This window comes from Mastacembelus armatus, chromosome 22 (assembly GCF_900324485.2).
Source record: "Mastacembelus armatus chromosome 22, fMasArm1.2, whole genome shotgun sequence".
In the NCBI taxonomy this organism is placed as follows: domain Eukaryota; kingdom Metazoa; phylum Chordata; class Actinopteri; order Synbranchiformes; family Mastacembelidae; genus Mastacembelus; species Mastacembelus armatus.
The window spans coordinates 3,532,128-3,541,146 of record NC_046654.1 but is presented as its reverse complement, the minus strand read 5'-3'; the positions used below and the strand labels follow the sequence as shown (position 1 = coordinate 3,541,146).

Below are 9,019 nucleotides of genomic sequence, written 5' to 3'. Positions count from 1 at the left end.
AAGTGTGACCCTGCATACATGTAAATGTGAAAAGCTTTTCTCTACAGAATGTGACCATACTCAATGTACACAGTATTTCAACTAAGGGTGCTAGTTGAAACAAAACGCTCCCTCTGAGGTGTAGCCAAGGTGTCATTATGTGTTTGAAACGTTACCACAAATAAGCTGATCTTAATGTTACTGACACACGTTGTTCAGGTTGGGAATAATACTGTTGTTGACTGACTTGCATTTGCACTGGAACACACTGATTTGAGTAAAATCATAGTAAACAATCCACCTGTTTTTTCATTGGAGTTAATGGTATCAAAGCAGTTAGAATGATTTTTCTAAATAAGATGAAGTGTGTAACGTGAAAGGAGTTGGTCATAGTTAGAGCCTCTTTCAGCTTATTGTTTTATTAAGCCACAACTTTCCTTCCTTACCTATTACTTCTGGTTGAGTCTCGTGATCTTCAGTGGTATTTTCATCAGTTTTCGGCAAAAAGCTCTAATAAATCCACTGTAAACTATCTATATCTATAGCTGAGGGGCTACATGTTTCCTCAGGAGTTTGTGGAGAGTAGCATCAGTCTGTGTATCAGCATTAGCATTAGATTTAAGTCAGTGCTAAGCATCTATTTATCCTGTAGCTGAATCTTCTCACCATTTTGATCAGAGACAAGCTGGAGCTTCCTGTCACATGTTAGAGACAAACAAGCATACTCAGCAGTTAAAGGGTCATATTGTTTTCTCAACAGTTACAGCCAGAAAACACACCTAGATGGACTGAACATTGGACTTACATTTGCTAGGTGTCTAGAGACAAACTAATGTTGCTCAATGACTGTTGCAAGAGAAAGCTGTTTGCTAACAAGTTTGCCTTGTCTCCTTAAAGCATGAGAATATGTCCGTGTTAGTTCATTCATCTTTTAGGTTTAATTAAATGTTATTATATCAATGTTTTCTGCCTCATTATATAATCATCCAGGACGTCATGTAGCTTTTTATTAAATCATCATAGCAACTACCAAAAGAGAAGGTACACAATAATTTCAATCAGCACTGATTCATTTATTTATTCACACGTGCTTTCACCAGCATTTCTCCACAGATTTAGTTTAGCTCATGAATGACAGGAGAAAAATGAAAATGAGAAAATCGCAGGGGAATCCACTTCTGCAACACCACAATTGTATTTTAATCAATAGACATTTATTACGCACACACACACACACACACCCTTACAGTAAACATACAGTACTTGTTGATACAGTTTTGGCATCAATAAACACAAATAGCTTCATTCTCCAATATATTTTTTGTGAGTCCTATAAAGAGACCTATTTACATTTTGCGATATGTCTCATACCCTCAATTAGCAACCATGTGCTTTTGATGTCTTTGCCTACGTATTTTGAGTTAGAAACCTACATAGTGAAAGCACCTTTTATTCATATATAGTTAAAAGTGTTTTAAAAAATCTTGAGCTTTTGTAGTACTTTCAAAATCAAAGTACTGTGACAGAAGTGTAGGTGGTTGTTACTTACCCCATGGCCTACAAAAGACATCTTGTGCGAGGGCAGGTGCTAGTTTACAGTTACGCTTCCTTGCAGACATGCTGGATTCACTCTATGGACCTTGTTGCTCCTGTCTCTATCACAAGTGTTGGCCTGTATGTGCAATGTTTGGACTGGCAGTGCGTCACTTTGTAATATTTAATACATACTCGGGATGGATCCATACTAGGTAAGTTTGGCAGTTTGGAGATAGAAACTCAATATCTGGTACAGTTTTTTTTTTAAATGCTTTAAGCACACAACAGTGAAGTTCAGTCACATAACTGGCAACTGGATGGTGTGCAGGGCAAAAGCAAACATAACATCATTTCACACCAAGACCTCAGACTCATTGTGTGTGAGGTCTGGGCGGCACACAGTGGGCTGAAATTTGTGATGGGCGAGAAGTCATCAGACAGCGAGCACTTATGTCGCCTCTTTCTTCTCCCTTTGGGCATTCCGGCGAATCTTCATCTCTGTCAGCTGGATGTAGCGGATGACATTAGTGTCTGGAAAACAACGACAGGAAAAGGCTTAATTCCTGTTCAGACAGCAGCATCAATAGGCTCATAAATCTTCCACTATAACGGAACTCAGTGTGACAGAGTAAAGTGGGCACAGGAACTAATTTTTGGAAAGATTTTTTCAGGAACTGCAAAAAAAACATGCTTTTGTTTCCACATAGTACCCCATGCCTTTGTTAGCTTATCCTGTGGGGACAGCTGTGTTATTAATCTAGCCAAACAAACAGGAAAATAATCTGCAATTATTCAACACTTATGTGACAACAATGCACTCAGTGCCAAGAGATGAACCTGCTTAAGTCCAATGTCTTGAGTGAAGCTCCAGTTAAAAGTAATTTGTCTGAGATAAGTTGCACAAAAGTAGAGAATTCCACCTTCACATTTTTAGATTTATGCACCTGCACCTGAATCTGTTACCTGCCTCACGGAGCCTTTAAATTCACTTGCTCCAGGATGATCAACAGTATACCTGAGCTGCAAACCAGGCTGAGTTTATGTTTGCTTTTATTAAAGCCACATTTTTAAATCATTTGTATGTTCCTGACCTTCACTGTTTAGCACCACCTACAGGTCAAAGTTTCTGCTTAAAAAGTAAACACATCTACTGGATGGATTGGCATCAGATTTTCTACAGACATTTGTGGTTTCCAACTGATCAATTCTAACGACTTTAGCCCCTGACTCTTCCTTTAGCACCATAATGAACTACAAACATGGCTGTATACTTATCTTACTTTAAAATACCAACATCTTCTGCTGGTCTAATGGTTTCCTCACACTTTTTTTGTGGACCAACAAGCTGAACGATCAGATTAGTTAATCTTATCCAGGGTCTGTGATCTTATCCAGTGATAATTTGGTATTCCTAACATTAAAATATTCAGGAGCCCTGGACTTTGTGCATGTTTGCCAGGGAAGGAAACAAACAGTGGAGTGTGATCAAGAGGAATAGTATGATGGAGCTCAGTGCCACAGTCCTGACCTGATGGCTCCTGCTTGTGTGACTCCTTCAGGTAATGCAGGGCCTTCTGGAAGTCTCCCAGGTGGTAATAGGCCACTCCAGATCGGTAAAGAGCTTTGAAGTTCTTTCCTTCCTTGTGTAGCACTTTCAGACAGTATTCCTTCACTCGCTCATAGTTCACCAGCTCCATCTGCAAAAGGCAGGCTGGAACAGAAGAAGCAGAGAGGGGAAGAGTTACTGATAACCTCAAATAGAAGCAGCCCACTAATGTATGCCCTATCTGCCAGAGTTTTTGGTGAATCATTCATGGGCTCTGGGGTATTTCCAGTATTGCTCTGTTGGAAAGAGAATAGATAAGTGTAGTGTGTCTGTCTGTCTCTGAAATGTGTGAGAGAAACGGCGCTTACCGGCCAAGCTGTTGTAACACTCCAGCTCTGCATTCTCCATGGCCCCCTTCTGCTCCTCTGTCAGCGTTGTGGACTTGCTGATGGTCGGCAGGAGAGGGGACGGGGACTTGGAGCTGGTGTCCGGATCTCCCAGCACCCTGCACAGCCCCTTGATCTCCAGCAGAGCGCGGTGATATTTGCCAATCGCCTCTCGGTACTTTTTATCCTTGTAGCACTGAGTGCCTTGGCTCTTGAAGTCCAGCGCCCGCCTCACGACATCGGCTGGCTCGTTGTGGGATGGTTGTTTCAGCATCGACCCACTATGATGCCTCTGATGCTGCTGGAGCTGCTGCTGGTATCTGGCATCTTTGGTCCGGCTGCTGCTGCTGTTGGGAGGCTGAGCGCACTGCTGGAGCCTCGGGGAGCCGCTGCCGTTGTCGTTGAGGTTGCCTCTGCCGTCGTCCGCCCTGCCGTCGTGTTCAGACTGGATCACGCTCATTTTCGATGTTATTTAGTGCTAGCTGCCCAGAGAACCGGCTATAAATTGGCTGGGAAATTGAGGCTCTTTTACTGCATCCTCTCGGCCGTAGTCGCGCTGTCCTCGACAGTGTCGCAGCTGCGTCTTCTCTGTGCGCAACCCTGCGCTCTGCGCGCTCCGCGTTGTTTCGTATTTTCGTCCCTCGGTGAGCTGATTGGTCGATCAATACAGGGCCACTAGTCCCGGGGTGCTCCAACAGGAAGAGCAGAGGTTGATGTCATTGTAAGTTCATCTGGAGATAATTTCATTATCAGATTGTTTGTTTGCATTGTTTGAGATCGCCTTGACAGTCGTGATTATTTTATTCTAATTATTTTAGTGAATCATAATTCTGCCTCACTAGACCTCAGTATATTTCCTGTTTCATATGTCTTGTATTATTTGTGTCATAGCTTTTTTTTAAAAAATTGAGATTGTAATTAATTATCTATTGTTAATAATGACTTATTTATCATGTTCCTTTCTGTTGTCATTGACCAGCTTTAGCAGATCAGGACATTGTATATGTTGCAGTAAATGTGGAGCCACTCTGTCCAAATAAATATTCCTCACGGTCTCAAATCCGATTTTCTGAAATTGGAGGAATGCCGTCATCTCTACTCGGATGATTCATATAAAAATCATCCAGCTTGTCGTCTGTTGCCCGAGCAGCCGCCGTCTCTAACCGACTGCGCAGCCACGTCTGACAGGCACATGACGGGTTACGATGATGTCATTCAGACCGGGGTCTATGCAGGGTTACGCTGTTATGGTGGAGAGAACAGGCAGGTTATGATGTGACACAGTGTGTCATTTTAGTGTGTGTAAGCTTTGCTATGCTGAAATCCATCTGTCCTGTCACACTCACAGGGCCGTAAACTCAGCTGTCCGGGCGTGTTTCTGGAATTTCAGATCCCTGGAGCAAATGCAGCTAATCAGAAATAAAGACGTTCTCAGTGTGACTTCGTAGAAGTATGTATCTTAAAAGTATACAATACAGACAAATGTCTCATGAGCGTTACATTATTATAACATTATTATTACTCATACATACATTAATGTGTAAAGTGGAGTGCAGCTCATTTTTAATCTGCAAATACTGATTATTACTTATCATTACTGATCTAATCTGCCTGTCTTATATCGATTTTTTGGTTTGTCACATGGCAGTATGTCAGTGCTTCCTTTGCTTAGCCAGTGATCTAAAAATCTAATTAGTTACAAATACATTCAAATTATTAAAAATAATACAATATACATCTAATTTATATGAATTATACATGTGTGTTTATTTTCCCCACATTTTATGTTGTTTGTGTTTCCTCGTTATATTCGTGCATAATAATAGTAATACTACTACTACTACTACTACTACTACTATTACTAACAATAATAATAATAATAATAATAACAATAATAATAATAATAATACGTAATTCAATTATTTTTTAAAAAATTAATTACGACTATCAAGAGACGTCATCAAACTGCGACCTGAATCGTACTGCAGACGTGATCATTGTGCGACACTTTGTTTATGTCATGACGGCGGTGGATTTCAGAGGTAGCTGTCACAGTTTTATTATTTGTTAGATAATTACGTCTTTTGCTGCATTGGTATTTATTGAGTAAACAATTTACGTGTGGAAGCTGCTGCATAGATTTGCTGCTGGCATGTGCTAAAGACATTTGTTAGCGCTAGCCTGGAAGCTAACGTTAGCAGCGATTAGCAAGCCGGCTAAACTCTGTGACAAAATGGTTAGTTTGGTTTTGGAGATTAGATAATAAAGAGACGATTTACAGGTCACATGTGAATTTGAATTACGAGTTAATTCCTATTCTTAAAAGCGTTTTACGAGCATTACACTTGTCCATATATTCACAAAAGAACGAAAACGTAAGAACTAAGAGCCATCTATTAAAAACTGTATTTACTAAAATATCAAAAAGCTTCAAGACGTTAGTTGAGTATTTGTTCATTTTGTAGACAACCTTCTCGGGATATCCTGGGTGGACAGTGGCTGGGTGCCGATTCTTAACCCTGGAAATGTTTTGGACTATTTCTCTGAGAGGAGCAACCCCTTCTATGACCGAACCTGCAATAATGAGGTAGTGAAAATGCAGCGGCTCACCCTGGAGCATCTGAAGTAAGTCCATTTTACACCGTGCTGTTTGGGTGTTATATGCACATAAATGAAATTATCCTAACATCTTATACATAAAATCTGAGACTTATTGTTTAAAATGTTAGAAATATGTATCCAGTACACCACTGTGAAGGTATTTTGTGTCATTTCAAGAACTAAAAGCAAATAATGTTACTGTCTTATTTTCAGTCAGATGGTGGGAGTGGAATACATTCTTCTCCATGCTCAGGAGCCAATTCTTTATATAATCCGTAAACAACAGAGGCAGTCATCAACACAAGGTGAGCCGTGTAGTGTGTGATTAAACTGTGACATGATTTCCACACACGACTGACACTAAAATGTGTACACTCACACAGTCTTGCATTAAAGACTCAATTTGAATTTTTTCGTCCACCAGTTATTCCTTTGGCTGACTACTACATCATAGCAGGAGTGGTGTACCAGGCCCCGGACTTAGGAACAGTGATCAGCTCCAGAGTGGTAAGTTATAGTGTGATCCTTTATAATACACCTGCAACACTATGTTAGAAACGCTGTTCGTGGGGGATTTTGGTGTGTTGAAGTGCGATTGACATATATTATCTCTGTTATGTCTAAGCTTTCTGCTGTTCATGGAATCCAGTCTGCTTTTGATGAGGCCATGTCATATTGTCGCTATCACCCATCCAAAGGGTACTGGTGGCACTTTAAGGACCAGGAGGAAAGAGGTTTGGTTTTTAAAATTAAAAATTTTATAGTCTACACATTAAGTGGTATTCTTAGCAGTGGAATAGTTCCTGTAACAAAATCACAAATATTAAAAACAAGTCCAACCCAATTTGAATGTTGAAGTTTAAGGCAGTGGCTTTGGAGAACTCTGACTAACAAATGTTTTTACAGAAAAAGCCAAGCCTAAGTCTAAGAAGAAAGAGGAACCAAGTTCACTGTTTCAGAGGCAACGTGTTGACACACTCCTGTTGGACCTCAGGTCAAAATTTCCACCAACATTCTACCAGGTACATGTTAAATTGACAATTAACACTGAATCTTCTGTAGATTTACATTTTCCTACATTTGCCATATGAATGTAATGGGATCAAAGTACTATATTTTTGTTTTCTTTCTGCTATTTCAGCCTAAACCTGGTGAGAAGCCTATTCCAGGTATGATCTTGAAATCATTACATTTATATCTGAATCTTAAAGTTATATAATAAGTAGTGTCCATGTGGACATCAACACTCACTCAATACTGAAAGCATTGTAAATGAGATTCATACCTTCATATTGGTTTGGCTCCCACATCCTCACTAAGTCCATGTGTATTAAACTGCTTACAAGTACCAGACATGTCCAGATGTTCTCCAAACAAACATGGGCAAGGAGACTTGGACATGTACAATTCCAACATGAAACATTTAGCATTTTGTGGGAATGTTGTTTTTGTGGCTGTACTTTTAAAATACTTGTACTACTTTACTCAGTTTGTAAATATGACTTAAAACTTATTGTAGAATAGGTAGGTTGATTGCTGTAGATTCTGTTGATTGTAGTGTAGTTTTCATATTTTCATTTAAATGGAGACAGAAGTTCATTATCTACAAAGTCCATGAGTTTTCTCTGATTGTCTGCTCTTGTTTTGCAGTCGAGGTGAAGAAGGAGCCTGAACCTCCCACAGAAACTATAAAACAAGAGGAAAGGGAACCAGGCACAAAGGCCTCTGCCCCAGCTCCACCAAGTAAACCTCCTCCTGAGAAGAGAGCAAGGCTACAGTGACAGTCCTACCTCTCACGCTCTGAAGATTGAGCAAGGCATTTAAAAGTCCCACACCAATAGCTGAAAGAACTGTTTGAGATCAGTTTACAGGATGCCAAGAATGAATTGGCACAGAAAGTGTCAGTTGCTTGTCTCGGTGCCAGGACCACTTTTACACTGTAACCTTAGTCTTGTGCACTGATGGGGGTGGCATCATGGACATTTCAGGCAGCTGTGCTATGAACAGGGGTTAACTGCTTGATGTCAGCAGGCATTTTGCAATATCACAGTGGATGATGTTTTGTAATGATTAGCTGACATCAGCATTAGTCTCGGTTTTCTGTTGACATCAGCATTATGTTTATCTTTTAGTGACTTCAGATTCCTAGTCTTTCACTACAGGATGTGCCTGAATGCATTATCTCATCTGAAAAGCAAAGAGCTTTCTGTCCCAAACACCTCTATTTCATAACAAATACTTTCATCTGTTTTCTCTTTCTTGTCTTGTTTGTTTTTTGTATTAAAATGTATCGGCTAGTGTATGCTGATGTTTATTAGAGCAGTTTTCCAATGTTTTGAATTTATTTTGAATCTGAACCAGATCAAAAACCTCAAACTCAAAGCATACATATACAGTATATTTTCCTTGAATTACACTTCTTGATCTTTATTTATTAATGTGCTCAAACCAAAATATAAGAGCCAAGTCCTACTCAATGATTCACTGCATGCTAATGGCTAAGATGCAGATTTACAGATACATTTACATCTCTGATAAGCCTGTCTCTGTCTATGTGTAGACGAATAGAAAGGTACTAAATCTATTCCTCAGTGATGCTCTTCTCATGATGTCTTTAGCCTCTTTTGAACTTTACTATACTAATCTAGAAGTAATGCTCTTCTCTGGTGAAAGGCTATTAACATCTGTACAGTCTTGTACTTGTACAGGTACTTGTACTTGTACAAGTACTTGTACTTAACCTAACTAATTCCATTTGATGTAAATCCTAGATGAAATTACCAAAATGGAATAAGAAAAAAGCAGCTAATAACGCGATGCATCAGTGTTAACCACCTAACACTGTAATGTTTGCTAACATATAAGTCACAAGGTCCATTTTTTCTGCAGGAGTGTTTTTACTTTCAATAAGTACAAACAGTAATGTTTCTGTACTTAAATATGATTTTTATTACTAAAAGTCTTACAAAAG

The 9,019-nt window shown here is 39.5% G+C and overlaps 2 protein-coding genes across 2 annotated transcripts; one reads left to right on the top strand and one right to left on the bottom strand.

The window, feature by feature from the left end:
- Window positions 1–1,182: 1,182 nt before the first annotated feature.
- Window positions 1,183–4,035, bottom strand: ttc9 (tetratricopeptide repeat domain 9). Its single transcript, XM_026299309.1, has 3 exons — window positions 3,430–4,035; window positions 3,044–3,226; window positions 1,183–2,046 (listed from the first exon to the last, which is right to left on the bottom strand). The coding sequence occupies exons 1-3, from the start codon at window positions 3,905–3,907 to the stop codon at window positions 1,964–1,966; spliced, it is 744 nt and encodes a 247-aa protein (XP_026155094.1). The 5' UTR covers window positions 3,908–4,035; the 3' UTR covers window positions 1,183–1,963.
- Window positions 4,036–5,432: 1,397 nt separating this feature from the next.
- med6 (mediator complex subunit 6) lies at window positions 5,433–8,367 on the top strand. Its single transcript, XM_026299322.1, has 8 exons — window positions 5,433–5,489; window positions 5,913–6,072; window positions 6,262–6,353; window positions 6,473–6,555; window positions 6,674–6,782; window positions 6,955–7,070; window positions 7,190–7,217; window positions 7,699–8,367. Exons 1-8 carry the CDS (start codon window positions 5,468–5,470, stop codon window positions 7,827–7,829), a joined length of 741 nt encoding a protein of 246 aa, XP_026155107.1. The 5' UTR covers window positions 5,433–5,467; the 3' UTR covers window positions 7,830–8,367.
- The last annotated feature ends 652 nt before the right edge of the window (window positions 8,368–9,019 follow it).

What these genes read in the sequence shown, in the direction of transcription:
- med6 (XM_026299322.1), top strand. Translation starts at nt 5,468, where the DNA reads ATGACGGCGGTGGATTTCAGAG. An exon ending in CAGTGATCAGCTCCAGAGTG is followed by an intron (nt 6,556 to 6,673) that starts GTAAGTTATAGT and finishes GTTATGTCTAAG; the next exon opens with CTTTCTGCTGTTCATGGAAT. An exon ending in TGGTGAGAAGCCTATTCCAG is followed by an intron (nt 7,218 to 7,698) that starts GTATGATCTTGA and finishes CTTGTTTTGCAG; the next exon opens with TCGAGGTGAAGAAGGAGCCT.
- ttc9 (XM_026299309.1), bottom strand. Translation starts at nt 3,907, where the DNA reads ATGAGCGTGATCCAGTCTGAACACGACGGCAGGGCGGACGACGGCAGA. An exon ending in GTGTTACAACAGCTTGGCCG is followed by an intron (nt 3,227 to 3,429) that starts GTAAGCGCCGTT and finishes CTTCTGTTCCAG; the next exon opens with CCTGCCTTTTGCAGATGGAG. An exon ending in ACACAAGCAGGAGCCATCAG is followed by an intron (nt 2,047 to 3,043) that starts GTCAGGACTGTG and finishes GTTGTTTTCCAG; the next exon opens with ACACTAATGTCATCCGCTAC.